The sequence below is a fragment of the Falco naumanni genome, chromosome 18 (genome assembly GCF_017639655.2).
Source record: "Falco naumanni isolate bFalNau1 chromosome 18, bFalNau1.pat, whole genome shotgun sequence".
NCBI classification, from domain to species: Eukaryota; Metazoa; Chordata; class Aves; order Falconiformes; family Falconidae; genus Falco; species Falco naumanni.
This window is the reverse complement of record NC_054071.1, coordinates 1,349,368-1,373,815: the sequence shown is the minus strand read 5'-3', so window position 1 is coordinate 1,373,815 and position 24,448 is coordinate 1,349,368. Positions and strand designations below refer to the sequence as shown.

The 24,448-nt window shown below is 39.8% G+C and overlaps 1 protein-coding gene across 5 annotated transcripts in view; it reads left to right on the top strand.

Annotated features, from left to right (window-relative positions):
• The window catches only part of TANC2 (tetratricopeptide repeat, ankyrin repeat and coiled-coil containing 2), a 248,650-nt gene that overhangs the window by 24,743 nt on the left and 199,459 nt on the right, over positions 1-24,448 (top strand). For all 5 annotated transcript variants that reach the window (XM_040617492.1, XM_040617490.1, XM_040617491.1 and 2 more), the window contains exons 2-3: positions 6,373-6,435; positions 15,590-15,689. In XM_040617492.1, the coding sequence (XP_040473426.1) occupies positions 15,623-15,689 (67 nt within the window). In that variant the 5' untranslated portion in view covers positions 6,373-6,435; positions 15,590-15,622. The remainder of the gene's footprint in view (positions 1-6,372; positions 6,436-15,589; positions 15,690-24,448) is intronic.

Genomic DNA, 24,448 nt, shown 5'->3' with positions numbered 1-24,448 from the left:
TGCGGTCAGGAGCAGCAGAAGTTCCTCTGCTGGAGGAGGTGCTGTGCGTGTGGCCTTTCATACTCCAGAGAGAAGTCAAACGTGACAAACTTGTAAAAATTGAGCGCAGTTCTGGCAGGAATTAAAATAAACCAAAAGGGGAGCAGGGAGAAGGGGGAATCTGTAGAAGTCCATTCTGGCAGCCGTCTCCAAAAGGTGCTGGCTGGTCCTTGCTGCTTCTCAGGCTGCTTCTCCTTCCCATAGCGTGGTGTGGGGCACAGGAATGTAAGTGTGATCCTTGGGGTAAAGCTCTTGGCATTTTAGTCATTCAGGCCTTAAATCTGTTAGGTTGCATATGTTTGAGCAGTGTTCTTCAGTTCTTACTGAAATCCCCGGCCAAACTTTCAGCAGCACTGGAAAGGTTGGGATGTTGAAAATGACTGCTGCGTTAGCTTTTCGGTGCCATGATATCTGTGGGCCATTAAGTCTCCTTTCGTAGTTATTTGCTGACATCTATTAAAATGTCAGATAATTACAATAAGTCTCCTAACCTTGAATTAGTCTGGAAGGCAAATAATACTTTCCTTGGTGCATACTTAACATAACCCGTCATTTTATGGTCACATTGGCATGTGCATTATGAGTGCAGGACCCAGAACAACTAGTTAATAAATAATGGCCAATCTGTAGATAGAGCAGAGAGGGCGAACATACAGGTTATATTTAATGTTTTTAAACATGTTATGGTAATTAGCGTCTGAAGGCATGAGAATGGTGAAGGCTTTGTAGCACTAGTCACTGTAACAACAAAACAATGACAGCTCCTGCCCCCCAAATCACTGTGCTAGTAGATAAGTTTGTAAATTTTGGTAAACATTATTAAGGTGTTGAAAAATGGGATACTCCATTAATAGCTTGGAACTGTTTGTTTGTTAAGCAGGGAATAAATGGAAGCTCCTTATAATTTTCATATAAAACCAGGAGTCTGAGTTGTTATGATAGCAGAATGTCAATGTCATCTGTATTTAACACACAGGGTGGTTCGGTTTTTTGTTCTGTTTTGAGTTTTTTTGTTTTTTTTTTTTTTTAAGGCATATGGGATGAGCAGAGAAATCTCAATTTAAAGCATGAACAATTTTCTGATTTTACTTTTCCATAATTCCATTGATGTCTGGATGCTTTCCCGTAGTTATTTAGAGTGATGATCATGAAGAAACTGTTGCCAACTTAGAATATGGTAGAGTGGATTCTTGCTCAATGCTGTTGAAAATCAGCCAAGACGTATCTAATTATGGACTGAAGTGTTCTGTGGTATGGTTTTATTTGTGGAATTCTTGATTTATCAATGGTATACGTTCCTATGTAATGAACTCTGTAAGTACAGTAATTATGTATGGTAACATATGATTCAAATCTTACTTTTAATTAGAGAATAAGAAGTTGAGAAGACAAACTCTCTATCAGGATGGAACCATGAGACTTGGTTTTCTGGATTAGTCCCTAATAAAATTAGGTCAGCCATATTTAATTACTATAATTTAAAGAATATTGCCGTTTTCTTGATCTTGATTTGTTACACGACAGGCATCGTTAGAACACACGTCTTGCTCAAAAATTAATTTAGGTGAGTTAGAACTGGAATCAAGACTATTTTTTTGTCATTATGTATTTTGTTTCCAACATGTATGTATGTTCAAGGAATTTAAACCGTGGTTTTATTTGACTTTAGAATACCATCCAAACTAACTCAATTTATCAGATGAATACCAGCTGGTGCAACTGACAGCCAAAACTAGAAAAATAACCTCATTTAAAGATGGAAATCCCTATTCATGAGACCATTTCAGAGCTTTTTCTTTCCAGCAGGACTGGTTGAGCAACATGTTCTGATCATTGGTGTAGTGTATAGTTTTCAAAGACAGATGGTCATTGTGTTTAATGTCTGCGTATTAATGTTCTGTTGATAAAAGTATGCGTAAGTTGTTAATTTCTCTGGGAAAATATAATTAAACTGTTGAGATCGGGGCACGTGTGACCTATACTACGTCTGGTTTAGAGGCTTCAACTTCAATTAGCTTTGCAAAGTTGCTGTGAATTTTTACCTGCTCCAATGCAACATCTGCTTGCTTAAGATTACGGAGAAAAAAGATTGCTTTGTTTGGTCTAGGATGAATAGAAAATTAGTCTTGTATTTCATCCCCTTTTTTGGAAACTTGTTTAATACTGATGTTAAATATTTTCAAATACAGAATGGGTGGTATTCATCTCAAGATATCCCCACAGACTTCTCTAAGTTGTTACTGTGGAATCAAACATCCTGGTATTATTTCGTACTGTATCTGTTTATAGCTGTAGTCAAGTTGCTATGGAAGGCAGGTTTTCTGTTTTGTTTCTTAAATCTTAAAGCTTTAAGTCTTCTTTCTGTCAGGCATTTTAGTTTGACAGGGAAATGCTGCAGCTGGAACAGTGTTGCTGTACCTGAAAGTATTTGTTCCTTTTGTAGGTACTTGTCTTCTGGGTTAGGACAATGGGAGGGTGCTCAATTCTGTCACCTAAAAGGGTTAACAATATTGTGATTTTTTTCGTAGGCTGTTCTTCTTACCTGTTTCAGTAATTCTTGTGTTAACTAGGAACCCTTCTTTTAGGCTGTCATTCAGCTGGGTTTTCATTTATTCCTTTTTTTTTTTTTGGTGCACACCTGCACTAGGGTATACCTATTTAGAAACAGTTTAACTTGTGACCATATACTTACGTCTTTAACAGAATATAAGAAAAACTCTTTTTAAGAAATAATTTGAAGCTAGGTGTGAAGCACGTTAAAGGTATGGTGAATGTGTGTGTTTTTGCTGGTTTACACTTGGTGGTTTTTTAACACGTTCTTCTGCAGAAGAATTCAATGCAGTTATTACCTACACAGGTCAAACGTAGAAATTACTTGAGACTGCACATCTGCAGACTGACTGCCTTTTGTGTCTGAACTACTGAACCACCTCATCTGCAGAGTATGCTAAACCTTAATTCTTGTATTTCTTAACTTCTTGTTTACTTGGCTTTGTGACATTATTACTAACTTGCAGTTTTTAATAGCATTTCTTTGGTTTCTTATTTTGGAAATTACATGAAGTCCTTTCATTCCCTGTTGTTTGAGCAGTTTTGTCCACCATGTCTTCATTCAGAAATTGTCTGAACCATTGAAAAAGCCCCAAATGCAGAAAATTCTCAAAAGCTGTTTTAAGTGGATGATTTCTGTTTCACTGGATGAAGTTGAATAAAGTGTTGGAAAGTGTTGGATGTACTGGAACAGTACACATAGTATAGGAAATGTATAGTTGAATTGATGTGGCTCTGTGCTGGTGATTGCTTAAAAGAAAAGAACAGCTGGATATGGTGTCAGCCAATGTGATGGGTGAGCGACCTGTTTTCGTGCTGGTTTGTATCATGGAAGGACCTTGTGAGTTTCTCAGTATTTCTAGATTCCGTTTGTGTTGTTCCTGACAAAAATGACCTGATTTTGTTGACAAAAAGCATTCCTTAATTAATGACCTGATTTTGTTGACAAAAAGCATTCCTTAATTTTTTTTTTTTTTTTTTTTTTTTGCATTGTGGAACTTAGGAATATTCCTATTTCTAGGTCACGTTTTAAATTTGCAAGCCTGGATGGCAACTGGGAGTCGTTACCTGGCTACTTCTAGTTGGCTTTTATGGGCAAAAACCCAAATCGACAGTAATTGGCTTCTTCATTGATGGCCGAAGGCAGAATGAGTATGAAGGCTGAACCACTTCTTGCAGTTGGTAGGACAGTTGTTCTCTGTGCCTGTGTCACCGATACCCTACCTTGAGCTTGTGGGGAGGAAAGAAATAAAGCAAAGAGTAGCCAGTTATTTCTCTGAGTTTTGGGGCTGAGTAAGAGTTAAGATGTAGGACTACTACCTTCTCTCTGCCAAGTCCAAGAGAACTAGTTTGGGAAAACTTTACTGATATAACAAAAAAAAAAACCAACAACCCAAAAGTGTAAATTTTTTTCCCCTTATGTTATGACTTGTAGCCATGCCACAGGACAGAGGATTTAAAACCCCCAGACTCTTGGAATATCTGGAGAAATCCTGACTGCATGTTGCTTCTTATGGAAACGCACATAGTTGTGATTTATGTGTTTAATCAAGAGGGAATAATTCAAAAATTGATTCCCTCCCTGCCCCCAAAACTGTTTGTATATTACTCTCTAAATAATATTTGTTGTGATACAACATGTCAGAACTTATAACTTTCATACAGTTAAACAGCAGAATTTACAAATATAATTAGAGGGTTAAAGGCATTTAAAGAATAAAAGCACTTTAATGACATTCAGTTTTTATTGACAACCCACTAATATCTGCTGCATTCACATAAAGATTTCTAATGTAATAATATGAGCAGATGAAAGCTCTGCTATTTAAAAAGCTCAATGCGGAGCATATTCATCAACTGTGCTCTCTGAATACAGATGGAAAGTTATTGAGCAAATTATGGGTCGTCAGCACTCGTTTACAGCTTACACCACATAAGCTGGATTCTGCTCTTTGTTTCACAGGGTATCATATTAAGAGAGATGTATAAGGAAGATAGATGGCAGCAAACAGAAAGATTTCTAAGGAGTTATTTTTAGTTATTCCAAAACTCCATGCATGTCTTCAGATTTCCAAAAATTGTAACATTGCTGCAGAAGAAAGATATTTTCACTCACTCACTGGAGGTGTTCATAAGAACCTAGCGTTTAACCAGTTAAAAGAATTGTGGAGAATGCCAAATAAATATTGTAAGATCCATTCTTACTCTGTTCCTTTAGGATCTAAGGAATATTTTGGTTTTTTTGTGAAGTAATGCCTAATAAAAATCTTTCTTGAGCTGAACGTGTTTGGGTTTGGCCTCCGTACGGGCTCAGTTAAAATAAGGTCCCTAACAGTGGGGTTTTGCTACATGAGGTTGGCCGGTCGTTCAGAAACTTGTAACTGTGTTTTTCTCACAACAGAATTTGCACAGAACGCGAATGCTCAGGCGGTCGGGTGGTTTTTAAGAGTGCAAGCGGCAGTTTGCAGAACGCAGCAAGGGAGTTTGAAGGAGGGACATCATCTCGCAGAGCGCTGTCATGCTGCCGGTGGTGCAGGGTCCAGGTTCCAGCGGTGCTGGAGCCTCAGGAGGCTCTGGCAGGGCTCGAGTAGCCTGGGGGGGCTGGGGGGGGGGGGGCTGACAGACCCTTCCTCCTTGCTGTAGCAACAGTCCCTGCAGCGCCGAGGGATTAGGGCTGCGTTTGCATCTTCTCCTTGCTTGGCCGATGGAAACGGCCACAATCCTGGTGAGCGCTGTGTGCTGGGCACTAGCTTTTTGGTTATTTTTCCACAGAAGTGAAAAATTGAAAGCAGGGAAGTAATCGGCAACCCTGAGAAATAAGATAGGATTGCTTCATGAATTTATGGAATGTCCTAGAGTTTTATATATAAAATTATTCATATAAGACCAGCTGAGAAGTCTCTGTTAAGGTTCCAGAGAGCAGTGTGAATGACAAGTTAAGCTGTCAATTACTTGTCAGTATCCTCTTGCAGTAGAATGAAAAAGCCCCGCTGAAGTTGTTGAACATTATTCTACTTTGCTTTAAACTTGCAAATATAAGGTGGTCTCAATTTACTTTGATTTTTTTGTTTGTTTTTTGCTTTGTTTGTTTGATGGCAAATGAGATGCGTCTATATTTCCTTCTACTTGCTGTTTCTCAAATGAGATTTCTAAAAGAATAGATTGGGAAAACCTATAACAGTATTGTCAGCACAAATAAACATACATGCTGGTACTAAAATAGGTGCTCTGGTCTTTTTCAGTAAAGTAGCAAGATACATTTCTTGTGGCTTTTTGTTGATGAACTTTTTATAAGTATGTGATGACAGAGCAAAGGGCGAAGCATCGAACTTGGTTGATTCAGTGCTGAATCCCTTATGGGATTTGTGTTTATGTAAGGATTGAGTTTAAAAAAAAAACAACACACTGAGGGAAGTAGCAGGGGAGCTTGCTAGGTTGGAGGAAAATATTTGGAAGTAACATAGCACTTTTAAAATAGTGTAGTGTATCAAAGGCAAGTGTTACCTGCTTTTCTTCTCCCATTTGAAAAGTGATGAGAGGAAAGAGTCAAGTGACCAAAATTAGTATTGATTAACAGAGATTTAAAAGCATGGGCTTTTAAATTTTTAATGGTGATGAGAAGGAGCAAGGGCTGTCTGATAGCTTATACAGTGAAAAAGTTGTAGGTTTATTCCAGGGACGAGGTTATATTATAGTTCTGTGCGTGCAGCTGGACAGCATGGGACACAGTAGTGTGTTGAGAAAATGCTACTAAATTATGTTGGGTTTTTTTATGTCTTTCAGGACTTTCGGTGAATGGAGGAAGACAGTTTTTACTAGAGATTTAACCTGTCTACAGATATCAAGGTAGGAGAATTTTTTCTCCCAGGGTCCCACATTTTCTGTGCACTAGTTATTTAAGTGTTTAAATAGAATTGAAGTTGACCTCTGTTAGTTCTTTGCTCATCTGTGATCACCTAGAATTGGAATGTGGGGCATGGGCACTATATTCCTGTATCAGTTTTACCAATTTTTAACCTGCTTGTTTCTGTATTTAGAGGAAAATGTGTAATAGCTTCCACATATTAGTGTTTGAGCATTCTCTGTCTTTTCCTGCTGGAGGTGATCAACAGCAAAATTGATGTAATAAAAATATCTCTTTATGTAGGGTTCTGCGTTATTTATTTTGTTCTAACTGCTAATTAAGATCTTTATATTTTTTGTAAACAATGTATAATAGTGACAGAGCATTCTATATAAATATACCTTGGTTGTTGTTGTAAAAAGTTGTTTTTAGTAACATCCAAAATCTTCTGTGTTCTGAGAAAATTTCCAGTGCTTGCCAATGATTGAACTTCAGCTCCATATTGAATGTTCTTCATCAAGAATGATACTTGAGCAGCTTTGCAGAACAGGCTTACAGCAGCTCCTTATTTAGGTCTGCGTTTGAGTATGTATTTTTTGGTCGTTATTAAGAAAATAATCCAAGTTTCCTTTAATCCCTGGAAGTAATCAAGTGCTGTAATATTTCCTGCCACTTTATACATTGCCTAGCTTTTTGTTTCCATTTTCTGTCAGACCACTGTATCTTCAAAATTAACTTAAGATTGATAGGAGCCTGAAATAGCACATGCAGTATGTAGCTGGTGTTTTCTTTTTGACTGACAGATTTTTGGCTGCTCCGTGTCATGGCTAAAAGTTGAATTGCAAGCAGTTCATGATGGAGAAACTTGCTGCGTTTCAATCTTCTGGTGGTTTGTGGTGGAATCAGGATTGTTGGTCCTGGCAGAGTGGGGCTTGTTGATTCCAGCTGTAGAAAGTGCCCTAAAACTTCTTCCAGTGCAGACAGTTTAACTAGACTCGATTTCTGCAGAACAGTGCCGTGTTTATTTCAAGCTTGAATACCTACCTAGCTCAGGTGGTTGTTGATGGAGGCAGCTACTAATAATATTTTAAACCAAAGCAGTAATTTTTAACTGTTGTGGGAAACACAGAAAACACTAAAAGCATTGGAGACGAGTTGATGAAAGTAAGGTGATTTTATTCCTGACTTTTCTTTGGTTACCATTTTTCTCAGAGGCAGTATAATTGACATTGTATGTGGAGAAGGTAAGTGTCCCTTATGAATTCAGTCTGTATCATTAATCTAGAATTAGAAACCAGGTTATGCAAAATGACAAAGCCCTGTTCAAAATTAAATTTCCTTAAATTCAAGGTCACCACATTTTCATGTTCAGGAGAGAACTGGTTCTGACTTTTGACTTTCTTCTAGTGAGTGATTCCATTGTTTCAGAAGTGTTTCTGATCTCATTTTAACTACTTATTTCGTTTTTCTGCTGTTAAGTCCCAACACTTAAATAAAAAGTATTGTTGGAGAAATTTTCTTTCCAGAGGAATAAATCCAAACCCTGACCGACAAGTTAAGGGTGCAAAGTGTGTTACTTGGTAGTCTGTGATTGGCAAGCTTATCTCACCGGAATTATTGTTGTTTGAGTATGGTAAAGTTATCTAGATTCAGAGTGAATCATAAGCTGTCTATCAGTGGCATCTGTTGTAGCAGTCATGCTTTTATTCTTCATCCTTCTTACTAGGAGTACGACTATATTCTAGGCAAAATGAAAAAACAAATGTCTCCTGCTAACAGAGGACAGGGAACTCAAGCCTACGCAGAGTCCATCTGTGCTGAGTGATGGAGAACTGCACCTTTCTGGTGGTTTCGTCTGCTGTTGCCTTACAGCTCCAGAAGCAAATAGCTGCTTCAGCCTGGCACTGTTGCTGAGCTCATTAAGCCCTCTGGAAGTGCTGTTTTCCAAGCACAGCACCAAAATGAGCCGTTACTCAGCATAACATGTATGGCTTTTCATATGATACAGTACTTGTCTCATTCTTCAGGCTCTAACTATATAAAAGTTACCTCTGAACCTGAGCACCACAGACTGTAAGTGAACGTAATCGCCACAGACTCGTCAAGAAGTGAGTTTGGCCACATTCACCTTAGAGCTGCTGTTGGGAGCTCTGCATACGTGGGAATGTTGCTGTGTTGCGTGCTCAGGATCACTTTTTAACTGTGGCATTAAAGGCTGCTTTGTTTTGGTAACATAAAAGCAGGGGCTGAGCCCGACTTTCTGCTCCCTTGTGGAACGTGGTCAGGCTGACCAGCTGCAGCCTTGTCCAGTGGATGCTGTTAGTTATTTTCACGTATTCTGATGTAGGTATTTTTAAGTATCTCCATCGAGGATAGTTGGAGAAGCAAAGCCAGCAGTGGCATATCTCGCTGCTCCCAGGAGGAAAGGAGAGGGAACACGAATGGGAGGGGGGCTCTTGAGCTGTGGAGGTTCATGGCAGGGTCTATAGGAAAGGTGGGCAAGAGGTCTCTAAGTGATGAGTAGGGCCGGAGAGGATGGACAGATTGACCTTCACATCAAGCCCTCCCATCGTAATGATTAGTGTTCAGGCTTTTGTGAGGGAACATAAAACGATTAAGATTTGTTCATACTCGGTTGTTCTAAAGCCTATTAGTTTAGAGAACTTTGGCTAATAAACTCTTAATTGCTTAAAAACCTGTAATTGGCAGGGTTTAGTCCTTTTAATTCCTTTTTCCAAATAATCCTAGAAGTTCTTGGCATTTTTGCTTTTTTCGTTCCTAAAGTTCCTGGAAATACTTTTATCTCTAAAGTCTGCTCCTGTATTTTCAACTGTGCATGGACGAAGCTTATAAATACACATTTCCTCTGACTTCAGAGTTGTTGTGATCAGTTACAGTCCTGTTGTGAGTCAGAGCTGACAGGCGAGGCAGAGAGTTTAATGTATTTCATCACCGTAAAGTTTGTGGAGCTCCTGACGTACACTGAGATGACCAGTTACAAGGGGTGGCAGCCTAGTGAACGCTGAAGCGCCGCTTAAATGTGCTCTTCTGGGCTGCTAGTCCTCGTCATTAGGTTGTCTCAAAACATTTCTTGAATTTCAGGGCAATTCAAATTACAAGTGTAGGTTAAACTTTGAATAATTTATTTGAGGAGCTTGGGAAGGTTCAGTCTAGCAGCTGTTACAGGTGAATATGGAACAGATTTCTCTGTACAATATACGTTACGTGTAGAGTAAATGCTTGAAAGCCTAACTCTGTGTTGTGTGTTGTCCTTTCATTTTTCAATTTCTTTCATCTTGTGATAATTAGCTCTGTAAATCTGTCACTTTTTAAAGAAAAGTCCTTGTTACCTATTCCTTTCCGAGGTTTGAATGCTCTTTGAAAACAGTTCATTAATTTGTGAAGGGTTAGAATTTTTGTTCACAAAATGTTGATTTAGTCTTTACATGTTGTTAAATCCTGAAGACTAATATTCAGAAAGGTACCTTTTTTGGCATCTTAATATATGCTTCTTATTATACACACTTCTTAATTTCTTATGTAGTGAGTTCAGCTTCCCTTGTGAAGAGGGGTAATCTGGTGCTACCAGGAACTTTTAAAATGTAATATTTTATGACTAACAGGCTTTTCTGTTATTTTGCATAACTGAGTATATTTTCTGTCAGAGCACTTTCTTCTTTTTCAGAAAAAATGTAAGGAATTATCCTTTCTAAAAATCTTCTTTCCGTCATTCTTGTTGGGAATTAAGATGTACTAAAGAACTGTGATGCCTCAGGATCTTCTGAGATAGACAGCAGCAGAAGAGTAAAGGAATAAGGCAGGGACTAACCATTTTCCTGCTGCTTAATACAGAATATTGTCATGGCATTTGTCAGTAGTAAAAGTACAGGAATTAAGGCTTATGTAATGAGTTTGTTTGTAAAACTCTTATTTGTCGCGATCTTATGTGTATATTCCATTGACCTGGTGCTGCCAAGTCCTAATTCCAATTCACAAAGTTTTGCTTCATTTCTAATGATAAAAACCTTGATAAAAATGAAGCGGCAATACCTGCCTGCCTTCTGCACTGAATGGTTGGAAGTGGTTTGTCACAGTGGGCTTTCTAAGTTCAGATTTGGGTGGGATGGTACCACCAGGCAATATTGGAATGCTTCTGTCTACAGCTTGGCAAAGCATTGCGTGGAGGCAGGGTGCTGTCAGAGTTACAATTCTTCTGCTCTTCTGAATTTTGGAAGTGGTTTGTCACCGATAGATGCACTGATTTCTTACGAAAAATGTGTTTGTATAGAAGCGTGCAAATACTTCTTATTTCCATCTATCTGTTGATAAAATGTTTTGTGAATTTTTGACTTGATAGTGTTTGTAAACGTCTGCTGAATATTATGAAACTTCTGGGAGTAAATTGTGTCTTAATTTGCTACAGTAGGAGCTGCTGCCTCAACTGGACAGTGAGCTAGTGGGATTTCATGGTCTGGCGCAGAGGTGTTCTGGTTTACAGGCTTTTACTTCACTTACTTTTCAACCACAAATCAATATACGAAGGGGCAGCTGACGCTGAGCCACTCCAATTTGGAAGTATAGGCATGTTTCTTTTAAAGTTGTCCTTTCCACACATTCGGTCACAGCTCTGTAGTGGCTGTGCTCTGACTGTACTCACTGGTTTGGCACTTTGAACTGCTAAAATCTGTGAACATCCCATGTCTGACAGACAATAGCTTTCCCTAGAAGTCTCTAAAAAGGAGCAAAAATTACTTCTGTGGGCTGTAATAATGTGTAGCCACCCAAAAAGTGAAGTAGTTTTTGCAGCCTGTCTACAAACTCTGTCTTAATGTTAAGAAAACAAAGAAATAGACCTTAGTCATCCAGGAGGATTTAATGAGATATTGCAGACTTGCTCAAGCTTAGCATTTGGTGTAAAGTTGCAGCTTGCAGCGTTCAGTCTCTCTACTCCCTTGTCTTTGTGGGTTTTTTAATTCTCATTGTATTTGTACAACTGCTTTCTCATGCTCCAGAAACTGTTTCTGTTTGTGTACGTCATTGAAATCTAGCTTTGCTAGAAGATAAAGCAACATGTGGCAGAGTCAGTCTGTACATAAAACAGAAGATTCTTGAGCTTTATTTATTATTTTTTTTTAAAAGCTACTTTTGTGAGTGCCATTGATGCTATAAAACAGAGTTCATAGAGATAGTACCTTTTAATTTACCTGCTGATACTGTTTGGAGACTTTTGCTTGCATAATATCTTCGTTAGATTTGGTAAAGTTGCAAATGACAAACTAAATGACAAAGTGTAGTAGCTCTTCGTTGCCTAATTTAATGGTAGAGGTATCCCTGGGCGATGGGAGTGTACGGGATCCCCATCAGTATCCCCTGTCTTTAGCTTCTGCTACCGCAGCCGCTTGCAACACTGGAGAAGAGACTTAAACTGGACTGTAAGACGCTGAGGACTTTGTTGGGGGCTCAAAGAAATGCCTGATCCAGCTCCTCCTAATACTGTAATACCATTTGCTATTTAATCCTGCTAATTCCACGAACTAATATGGCCAACAGAATTTTTAATTTAGAGTGCTTATTCTTAAATATGATTTCAGGTTTGGTATTGGCTAAACAGAGGAAACACTGTGACCCTGTTTGTTCGAAGGCACAAAACGATGTGGTTGTGCCTGCAGAAAAAAAACCTAGTTGGTTTTGGTGACCTGCCGATTCTGCTACTCTGTAGTGTGAAAACCTTAACTAAACAAGATATAGATTTAGTGAGTACTTACACCTAGAGTACTACAACATTGTCTGTAAGACGCAGTGAGAAACCACATCATGAGTTGATGCTAAACTAGGTCCATTGCTCAAAAGTCTCTTTCCACCTCCCAGCTGCGCAGGTGGGCGCAGTCCTCTGAGGCTTCTAGGTGAGCTCGGAGAATATGGAGTTAGTCCCCAAGACGCCCCGTGGCTGGTAACTCAGGGTTCTTTCCTCTACTCCGTGGTTCTTTGAAACAAATTCATGGGGACCCCACGTATGCCTTATGCAGAGACGTAAATCAGTCCCAGAGCAGCGCAGCGATTTCTGGCGTGGTTTGCTGTGCAGCGAGAGGTAAACATCATTAGCAAACTGTCGTCCTCACCTTTGGCACTGTTCAGCCTCAGTCCAGTTGGCTCCTTCAGCATAATTAGGTTTAATTAGGTTATACCTCAGCACTGATAAGACAGCTCCACTCAGGTCTCTTCTCGGTGCAAGCTGATGTGGATATAGTCCCTAAACTTCCTTCTTAATTCCTAGGAACTTGGAAGTTTTGTGCTGTCCACTGCTACCACGAGGGTTTGATTCGTGAGCGTTCGGTTGTCCTTCCAGGCTCAGATGGGCCTTAGGATGGATACCTGGAGAGCTGCTTTTTAAAAATCAATAAACAAGAAAAGACAAAGGGAACACCCTATACTTGTCTTCAGATGATTTTAGCAGGGTTTTTCTCCTCTAATCTCAGCAAATGCTGTAAGATTGTTACTTATTTATCCTTTTTTTTTTACCTAAATCTGAAATAGCAAGCCGAGCACTTTACAATCCCCTTTTGCCCTTCCACCTGCATCGGCTAAGTAGTACACTTAATGCCACAGGTAGGAGACGAAAAATAGGATGTTATTCTTGGCTGGTGACGGTCGAAGCCTGGTGTTACCGTCACCAGCAGCAGAGGTGGTTCGGATTCACTTCAGCCTGAACAGAGAAGCGAAGGGGTGAGGCTGCAGGCTGCAGATAGCGTCACTGCTTAATTCACTAGGGTCGCCCATCGTGAGTACGACTTCTGTGGGAACGCTTTCCAGCTCCGATTGGCACGTGGCACTGGTCCCCGCGCTAGGGCAGCGGGGCAGGAGGGCCAGGTTTGGGTGGAGGAGCTCAGCGCGGGCTGCATCGTCTGCCAACGGGAGGGATCCGTTCGTCGTCGGTGAGCCCGCCCCGTGCGCCGCGCTCCCAGGAGCGCCTGGGTTTGCTTGCTCAAACGCGGTGGTGCATTCCTGGGAGCACAATAGGTAGTAGGAACCGTTACTAACCCTGATAGCTGGTGAAACTTTTCCCCCCCTTATTTTTACGTATTACTATCACAGAGCACAAAGAATCTACCTCTTCTTGTTCTGCCTATGTTGGAAGAATGTTGCTAGGAGATCGTTACATTTCTCTGTTAATAAGCTTTCAGGTCAAAATTAACTTCATTGTGGCTATATGGCTTAATATAAAACCACTCGAGTCTGCTTTTTCTAAAAATAAATTGATCAATCAAATGTACACATGATGTTACCAGCGTAGTGCTCAATATTGTAGAGGAGGAGTAAATGAGTCACACTGAGGCTCAGGCAGTTCTCCAGATAGTAGCAGGGAGGGGTTTACTACCTTCTTGTCTTGCTCAAAGCCCAGATAAATACATTTGGATTAGGGGCATGTTGGAGGGATTATAATGTTATCATGTTCCAAAACAAATAACACTTGGACTTCTGTTGCCCCCTCTTTACATTTAATGTCTACTTCATCCTTTCTTCTGGTGTTGCAAAGGGTGTTGTGTATGAAGTTTATTAATAACAGATTGTAAGAGAGGAAGGATATGTAAACCCAGAAGTTTTCTTTCTGTGCTGCGAGCTGGAACATAACAGCCATCTAAAGGAACTAAATAAACAGAATTCAAATGTCAGACAATTGTGTTTGTGCCCGAATGGAAATTCTTTTGTAGTCGTGTAAGAGTGGGATGCTTTGAAGAGGGGCCTGAGCTCGGTTTGGGATGCTGGGAATAAGCCTCCATACTGGCTCAGCAAGGCGGCAGCTGATACTCCAGCAGTTCATAGATGCAAAGGAAACACCAGGACTGTATTTTGTTTAATATTCATGTGTGCATATGTACGTGCAGACAACATAGCCCAACAGCTGTCTGTGGAATCTAATAAGTGTATGGGAACTTCCAAAAGTCAGGAGAGGCTCATGTCAGCCGGGCAGGCTTGTGGGGTGTCGGGGTGTGCTCTGAACTGCTGCTGTGGAATGTTAGTATGGCTCGGGAAGTCATATTAAAAGGACTTTCGGTGGCTTTAAATATACATAGAAAGTTCTTTGAACTGCGTGTTATTGTTGCTAGAACTTGTTAAAACACTTGAAAGCATTAGATAAATGCGAAGAAACTCAAGATGGCGTTTACTGAGCATCCTCCAAGGAGAATCTAACATTGTTGCAGGAAAAATGTTTCATGATTATTTCTGCAAGATGAACATCTTACCTTGTAACTGGAATATTGTGTGTACAATGGAAGGAAAGTTGTGGTTTATTATATATCTTGATCAAAGACTCTTTACTATTCTTTTGGTCTAGTTAGGAGCTGCTTTTCTTGTTGCTCTTTTGATGGTTTACCTACTTTAATAAGAGGATGTTCCACCAGAATAAGCTGTCAGTGTGTCTGGTGAACCCAGAAGCTCATTCTTTTATCTTCAACACAGCACAGACACAACTGTTTTTTGTTTTGTTTTGTTTTGTTTTGTTTTTCCAGAGACACATAGAGCAAGGAAAATGTATGGGTGATGTTTCTGTTTGATTTTTTTGCATCAGTTAACTCTGGGTTCGAGTGGCTTTCCTCCTCATGACGATTAATTCAACTTACAGAAGAATTTGACAAATTTGACAGTCATCTAGCCCAGGAGCTAATGACAACAGTTTTGTAGTCTGGGGGTTGTTGTCACCAAGATTGACTTTTTCTGAGCAACGTGAAGGGGTAGCAACTGTTTCTGATAGCTTTGGCTTTAATAGTAATAGAAAACGGAAGCAGTTTGCTAAATGCTTTGTCTTTCCCAGTTTAGTGTGATAATAATTTGTCAGATCATATGACAAAATAGGTGGGTAACTAGTAGTGCTGGAATTAGCCTGGATGAATAAAGCAAACAAAATGGTAGGCTTTATATATATATATATATATAAGTTATAATATCTATATATATGTTATATATATATATTTATATACACGTTAATTTCTGTTGTTAGGAAATGTATTGGCAAAATAATTTTCCATCTTTCTAAGCTTTTGTCCTGTTTTTAGCACTTTTTAACCACTTCTCTCTCATGTTTTCCTGTTGACCAAATTGTACCGTTGATTTTTTTTTTTTTTTTCCTTACATCTCTTGTTCTTTTGCTTTTCACAGTTTTTGGGATACGCAAAGTGGAACAGGATCGCCATGTTTCGAAACAGTCTCAAGATGCTTCTTACAGGAGGGAAGTCAAACCGCAAAAACAGGTCCAGTGGTAAGTAAATGTCAACTCCTCATGCATGTGTTTTATTTACAGCCTTTGAAAGTATGCCTTTTATGTGTGTTTTGGTCTTTACTGGGTCTTTCTTCTCTTTAATGAATAGATGTACTCAGTTGATGATCTTGCAGACTCAAAACATAATCACAGGTCATTTTAATATTGTGCTATGATTTAATATTTAAATACATATGTATATTTGTTTTAAAATGTATGTAAACAATAATCTGTTTTTATTGGGGAGATAAGATGTAGGGACAAACAAATAATAGTTGTACTTAATCCTGTAGTAAATTAACACCAAGGTTCATGTTTCAGTTACAGAAATGAAGAAAATAATGGTTTTTTTTCCTCCAAACTGACTGATAACTTGTGGCAGTGAAGTCTTCATTACAGACAGTACAAGTGATAGCAATAGTGATTCTTGTTTTAATTTTTAAACAGGAGGGAGAGAGAGGAATGGGAAGAGATGGAATTAAGGAGGAATTGCCCACATTTAGACACCATTTCTTTTAGTCTCCTTTTTCCACCATCCCAGGAGAGGAGTTTACAGTTAGTCCTGATTCACATGGCTTGAACACTGTCTGATCCACGAAGGGGGTTAGGAGAAGTTGTAATTGTGAAGCAAAACATTACAAAAATATTGATATGCTTTAAAAACATTTTTATTTAACTTTTGTATTTATTTCCAAAAATGGAGTGTTGGCAGTGTAAGAGCTTTTAATTAGATCTTTCATTTTTCTTTTTAAAGCCATCTGGCAGCACATTTTGAATATTTCTGGATACAGTGTTTATTTGTGCTCGTGTGTCTGTGTAAATAGCGCATCTGTATATTCCATGGGAAACCACAAGTGAAGATGCAGAGATATAATGGTGATAAATGCAATGGAAAACACCAACTGCTTTTTCCTGATTGAAATGAGTTAATGCGTATTTCTCACTGTGCCGGATTCCCACCCCCCCTCTTTTTTAATATCTTACTACCCCAACTTTTATTTGGGGAAGGGGAGTTGTGTTTTTCAGCAGTAAGCTTCGCCGTGTCCTGGAGCTGCCTGGTAGCAGTGCTGACTTTGTTTTGGTCCTTAGATATTGGTAATTGTTAACTCTGGTTTCTGGTGAGAGCACCGGTTTGTGTTGGTTGATCCTGAAGATACTTGTCTTGAAAAGTTTAAGCACTGCATCATGGTGTTGCCTTCCTTGCATTAGTTATTGTACTTGGTGTGTGTCTCCTGCAGTGGGGGAAACGTCTGTTTTGCAGAGATGCCCTTAGTCATTTGAGCCCAAGGTTGTGGTTGTCACCGACTGCTTTTCTGGAGTTCTCCCCTTGCGAGCTCCTTAGCCTTTTGTTGCAGGAGCAGTTAATCTCAGGGAGGTACCTGCATGAAAAGACAGGTTTGGGAAGACACACGAGCAATTGGCTCTTGTGTCTTGTGATTTTTGTATCTCTGTGAAGCATCTCGTTTACAATTTGAAGCCCAGGAAAGGTACAGGTCCTCTGCTGATACAACCTTTGGAAAACTGTACGCAGACAAATGATCTTAAATTGTCATTTCTCTACAAAGCCGTATCTTTGTCACATGTTCTGTTATCAGTCCCTAGTATTCCTTTCGGCTTATCTCCCGGAACACTATTAAGGATCTTGTATATGCAGAGCATTGCAAGTCGTGTTTCTTATTTTGTGAATGAAAAATGTCGGTTCTGAAATAACAAGGTTTGATGTGGCTGTACTTATGTCTTTGAGCAAAACAGAAAAAGAGATGGGTCTTCTTGAAAATAATATGACAGTATTTAATAGATGAGGATTTCTGTAATGCCTAATGACTGTACTGTATGTTTAATTTATTGCAATTCTGCCTTTGAAATAAGTTGCTTTATTGAGAAGTTCTGTTTGGTGTTCTTCAGGGGAGGAGAGGGAAAGAAAAAAGGAGATGGTAAGGTTTGTTAAATTAACACTGTGTGAATGGAAAACATCCCTCAACTGAAAATAATTTTTCAGATAAGTGTTAGTGTATCAGACTCTGACATGACATTAGATTAATTCATTGCTGTGTAGATTTTTTTAAAAAATATATTTAATTCTGTATTTCTTTGCAACATGGTAAAGAACAAAAAAAATAATAAATCTTCCATGTACGTTTCTGTGTAGCATACAATACTAAACCTGAAATTTGCTTTAATTTATTTGCTTTGCAATTCTGGTGAACCACAAATTGAATGCTTTAAAAGCTGATAGAAAAGGAGAGTACTGTCTAATAAAATACGGAAGGAATTTGTCACCCTAACACTGAAGGTGACAGAGCAGTCCTGTGCTGGGCTGAACAACCTGACTTGATCATCTTGTTTGCTTTTCTTCCCCCAAACCTCCGTGCTCCCTTTCTCTTCAGCCTCCCTGATCTCCTGGTGTACAAAGGAAGAGATCTTAAGGGATCATCCCACCCCCTTGAATAAACCCTGGGTCCAAGCGTTTCATTCTCTAGAAGGTTTTCACGTGGTGTGTGCATACCTTTAGGTCACCTCCGTCACTTTTGCCTTTGCTGTTAGGATTTTGTGGGGGCATAGGTGGGGCGCTGGTGGGTCTGCATTTTTTCAGGCAAGTGCTTTAAAAAGATGAGGTATTTATTGAATTTTTAACATTGTATTTATCATTAACATGATGTAGATTACTAATCAGAAGTTGGAAATGAAGCTTCTGCGATGGTTTTGGTGCTGTGGTTTGCCTGTGGCCTCAGAAGCTGTCCCACCGTGGGGGACACAGTGTCATCTGTGGGGGGACACAGTGTCATCTGGAGGGTAGAGCCAGGGGGAGGGAGCGTGAGCTGCCCCCACAGCAGAGGCGGATGTTTCCAGAACAACCCGTGTTCACAGGGGGACAAACACAGAACTACACCCCTCTCTGGGAACTGGGAACAAACTCGGAATCGTAAGTGTTGTGAAAATAATCTATTAGAGGTGTCAGGTCTGCTGTTGGTTACCTTCCGTGGAATGATTTTAAATGACGTGGGGAGGTGACAGCCCGCTCGGTGTCTCTGCTGTGCCCGGGTGTGGGTGAAATTGCAGTCTGTGTGTCTTAATTTCCTACACTCGGGTCATTTTGCGTTCCAGTGTGGGACTAAACCTTTAAAGCAGGGTTAAAGCTGGCGTGTTTTTTTCCTTGGGGTATCCAGGTGGGCACGCTGGCCTTTGAACTTACAGTTCTTTGCAGTTTCCTTCGTTTGCAGTAACATAGTTAGCAAACAGGGTCAGTGAAGTCAAGCTAACAGCCCCTACGTGTTGCGATGTGGTTGTGATAGTTCTTCGTGATTAAAAGAACACTGGTAGTGGTAACAGTAAAATGCCGCCTTATTATTCCTCCTTCAGAAACTGCTGAGCCACCTCTCTGAAAAACTGTGGTTAAAATTTATTTTGACTCAGCTGGGGTGGGTGCTTTTTTTCTTCGGTACTCTTTACGGGATTGTGGTTCAGGAACACACAAAATATTTATAAAAGAAGAATACCAAGTATGTGTGCATGAATGTATGGTTACATGCAGTAATGCCAATTAAAATAAATGAATTTTTACACCGGCATCAGATTGTGTAATCTCCTGTGGTTAATTTTGTGTGTGTGTGTATTTTCAAAACTACTGATAGGATTTTGTAGCGGCATACTGTATGCAGTGCGACTGTGTGCATGTGTATTTGTGCACATATTTAATCTCTTGTCTTAACAAGAATTCTCGTGTGATTCAAGGGCACTCAAGATATTTTACAGTAATGCCTTGAGGACACGTTATGACTGCAGCAGTACTTTGATTAGGCTGTATTTTCTTCTGTCATAAATGGATATTCCACAAAGCTACCAGACAGCAGTGTCTGTGAAGCTGAAATGTGATCTGAATATGGTTAAATATTACCTTTATTTTTCTTGTCTATATTCATTTAGAGATATGCAGACATGGAAGTTTTCTGACTCAAGTTTGTATCCAGGACCAAATCTGCTTAGGATATGTTTGTTGGAAAGTGTAAGAGGACTGTGCTTGGCTCCATCCTTTTTTTTTTTTTTTTTTTTTTTTTTTTCCCCTTTTTTTCTTTTCTTCTGGCTGAAGATCCAGCATTGAGTATTGTGACCAGAAGCCCTGGGCAAGCAGTGGCATTCAGACCTGCGGGCAGGCACTGCTGCCTGCTGCTGATTGTCAGGAGGCTCTTTCTGGGGCTTCTCTGCGCCTAATTCCGCCCTTCTGAGGGCAGTTCTCTTGTGGTCTCTGCATCCAGAGACTATAAGGGATTCTGTTGTTCCTGTTTTATCAAGGACCTGTCTCATATTTATCTGCAGTTTGCTTGCTTATATTAAACATCCATTGATCTGGCTATGTATTTAATTAGTCTACATCAAATCAATCCGCTATTATTTTCGTTCCAGTATCATGCTTGTGAAATAGCCTATGTAATGGATCCAATCTTTCCACCTATTACAATTATCCTTGTTTCTCTTCCTAGCAGATGGACTATTTCCTTCTTACATTATCACATTAAATTAATACTACTGTAAGAGTTCAGATTCCCTTTAGAACCTAGTAAAATTTAGCTGCAAAACTGCAGATTTTATTTGATTGCATATTTCTCTTCACTTCTTGAGGTGTAAGGCGAGGAAGTTGTGCCTTTTATTTCTGGTGGAGGCTAAGGTAAATTCTTAATTCACTCCTGTCTTTTTTTGTTTTTACTGTTAAATTTATCTGAGACATGTAATTCTTTGTAGATTAGCCCAAAGGATGTGCTTTTTTTTCTTCTGAGTTAGTTGGGAATTGTATCTTACCTGTTCTTAACTGATATAATGCACACAATTTTTATCTTGAGCTTGCTGGCTAGGAGTGTGCCTGCCATTCATAATATTTTTGGTGTAGGGTTTTTAAAATGTGTTCTTCTTCCCTGCTTCACAGGAGAGCCAATTACTTCTAACTTCCAATGTATGTATAGAGCCTTTTAGAACCTGCCACTTTATATTTTAATTCCAGGATTAAAAGAGCCCCTGTCGAATGCTCTTCTCTTTTGATTCTTGCCTTTCTAAGATAAAAGGCATCTCTGTGAAGGTCTCATCACTGCTTTGCCAGAACTCCATGCAGTTCCTTAGCTATCTGATCTCTTTTGGAAGTCTCAGCATAATTTTTACCCCAAAAGAGTTTGAGGGTCACAGTTGCTTTTTTGGATTTCATTTCTGAAAGAAATTGCTTAGTGATGAGATCCAGCTGGTGGGTCCTACAGATGCTGGGATAACTTAATTTAAGAAGGTATTAGAAATAAGATATTAAAAGACCTATCAGACTTACTGAATATATTGTGGTTCTGAACGCTGACTGTATCCACATGTTCAAGTCATTAAATGCAAATAATAATTCAGACCGTCTTCTTCCAAAAGGTTTGCTGTTTTTTCATAAATCCATTTTTAAACGAGTCACAAATCTGTTGACAAATCCATAGCTCCTCTGATCACAGTGAAATATTGTCCTTGAGTTTTACGTATTTTGAGTATTAAGAATGAACTGACCCTTCCGGAAAGCTTGTTTTTCTTTTATGTAATGTAGTGTATTTCTTCTTAAGAAGGAAATACATTGGGAAGATACATGGGTACACATGCACATATTTTTTCTTCTTAGTAAGGCGTATTTATTTGGTCAGAATATGTCTTGTTCATATACCAGGCTCTCGGTGTGTGGACAGTAAAGCTTCTGCCTCTCTCCTCTATAGCTACTTTAAAAAGATTTTTAGCAGCTAGTGCTCTGTATTATTGTGATATGTGTTTCTTTGCTTCTGATCGCTTCTGATCCACAAATATCTTTTTTCCTTTGTTTTTATAACACTACAGATGTTAACCGAACTTGCTTTATAGCCCATACATAATTCTTGTTTGACAGGTCTGTTCAGTCCTTTACTGTGTCTCTCTTTTTTTTTTTTTTTATTAACTGATTCAACTGTTCCGCTAGAGTTTATCAGCCTGTGTGGTTTCATGCTCCTGTGTGTGAGTTGGGGGGGGGGGGGGGGGGGCAGTGGGGGGTAATCCAGCTCTGTCAGCCTCAGCCTTGCCAATATTTTCACAAATTTGAACATCACCAGCTGTAAGAAGCCCGTTGACTAAGGCTGCCTCCATTCTGCTTTGCGTAACAAGCAATGGGTAGCCTCGCCCCACCTCCTGTGTTTCCACAGCCCTAAAAGTGACTTTTATTACCTGAAGCACCAATTCAGTGAGTTTTGTTCCTCTTTGTGGCACTTTCCACCCTCTTGAGATTTAAGGTATTGTTTTGTTCTTTATCTTTTTTGTTTTCATCAAATACAGGCATATATACTGATCTTTTTCTGGAGAGGGATTTTTAGTCCTTTCTCAGTGTGTCCTGATTATCATCTCATGCTGTTTGTTATTCTTACATTATTTGCATACAAAAAGGTTTTTAGAGCCATATTTTGAACCTTCTTAACTTCCCTTATTGTGGTACACTTATAAAACTTTTTTTTTCTTTGCCCCTGTTTTCAAACCTTACGATATGACTTTCCTCCATTTTTCTCAACGTTCCAGCTGACCACTGCATTTTACCGCATTATTTCTGGAATCTGGAATATTTCAATTTACTATGTTTTCTTTCAGTTAAATCTTCTTGAATACTGATAATCTTCTAGATCTCCTCAGTATTCCCAGTTTTTTGGCTTTATATTTTGTGAGGGAATTAGGAGAATGCTGTGTTTCTTAATGTCTGGTTTTTATGATAAAACATCATCTCCCTCTCTTTGAAATGCTGTATTTTGGGCTCTTTACTGTGAGGCTTAAATTTTAGGGACTTCTAAATCCTTTTCCCCCCGTGACGTTGTATGCTTTTCTTCAATACGTAACATTGTTTGAAAGGCAGGCTCTGTGTGTCAGGTATATTTAGTGCTTTGATACAGGTGCAGTTCTTATTTAGTTCCTCCCTTTTCATTAAAATAGCCTGTATCGGAGCTCGACATTTTCTTTTTCTTTTTTTTTTTTTTTTCCCCTTCCCCCTCCCCCAAGACAAAATGAATGAAAGCATCTTCTGACTCTGTCTGGTTTGTTCATAAAGGTTAAATTGTAACATTACATACATGGGTTTGGGGAGGTGAGGGAGATGTTTGATGTATTTCTTCTGTGCCGATTGCTGTATTTGTTTCAACCAGCTAAAAAAAGGGAGGCAGGCGTGCCTCGTGTGTTGGACAGGATTGTCTCCTTTACAGCTGCTGGGAGCTAGTTCTTTTTCTTTTGCTGTTTTCCCCCATTTTTCATTTCTATCAGCACATCTACAAGCACTCCTTTTTCCTCAGTCATCCAATTTTATTTTTCAGACTTATTCCTGCTTGCTGTTTTTTATCCAAGATTTATCTCTAGGTCAGCGAGCCCATTGTCAAGTTCTTCTATACCAGCTTTAATCCTTCTCAAACCTTCCCCTTCCTTAGCGATTCTACAGATGTGATTGCTGAGATTAATTCACCAAAGTCCCTTCTAATAGCGGGGGCCGGTTTGTTGCCCTGCTCCGCTCTGAATGCTGCTTCCATTACAGCAGCCGTCTCCCCTTCTGCTGTCCTCGTAGGCTGTTCTGAGCTCTTTAACCTCCAGAGGGTTTCTTCCAGGGAAAAGAAAAAGGCTTTTTAAACCGGTCATTTACGTGGGCATCCATTCTGCAAACAAGGGAATCGGATTTTTTTGAAATTAAAGGGGTCAGGGAGCGGTGCCGTTGCCCCTTCCGAGCTCTGCCCTCGGGCTCTGCTGCCTGCCCCGACCACCAGCCTCTGCCAGCCTGCCCTGCGCACGCTTCGCTTGGAGCTGCCAGGAACCGCCGTGACAATGATTTGCCTTTGTGGATTATCTGTAATACTTTCTATCGAGTGTTGTGCTGGCAGAAAGCAGTGTTTGACCAGAGCTCACGGAATTCAGCGACTTCTGTGTGAGATTCGGTTTCACGCAGGAATGAGCAGGAGGAGAAGGCTCAGGGGTGCTGGTGGTGGGTGTCTGGGCTGCGAGTGTAGCTGTGGAAGCTGCTCTTGCTTCTTACTCGGGAAGGAGGGTAGGAGGCTTGGAGGAAAAGAGAGAAACAGTTTTGGGAATATCTTTCTTCCTAATATTACATGGTGTTTGTTTCAATTGCGTTTGCCAACAGTTTTAATGGAGCTGCGTAGTGAATGTGGTAGGAAGTTTTAGAAATAATTTTCAAGTCTCCTTGTAGATCTTTTTTTTTTTCTTTCTTTTTTTTTTTTTGACAAAAGGTAATTTTATAAACAGAACTGTTCAGTTGTGCAATCTAGCTGCTTTAATCCCTGTTGACTTACCGCTGAATGCTGCTTAAAGAACACAACTGGCTTTTTACTGTCCTGGTAACTGCTAATAAACCTTTAAAGAGCCTAGAGCAGCCTCTTCACGTGACAAGTATCAGCGTACGTATGTAGTATGAAACGGCAGTAAGGTTGTTATGAATTGGAGCTCCCCAGTCGTTCTGCAGACGCTTTCCACCAGAGCTCGCTTCTGACGTCTCTGTATCTTCACAGAAGAATGTGGGAAGCTGGAAGATACATACCCAGAAGCATGAGAAGGTCCCCAGGGACTGGGAAGAGGCAAGTGTTGCACCCATCTAGGGGACGTGAGGGGGTCTGGGGAAATTCGGGCTTGACAGCCTCAGCTTAGTATGTGAAAAACTACGAAGGCTTCTTCAAAGCCATTTCCAGGCATGAAAGACAAGAAGGTCGTTGGGAAAAGCTGACGCAGAAGGATTTGTCAAGTTTCAA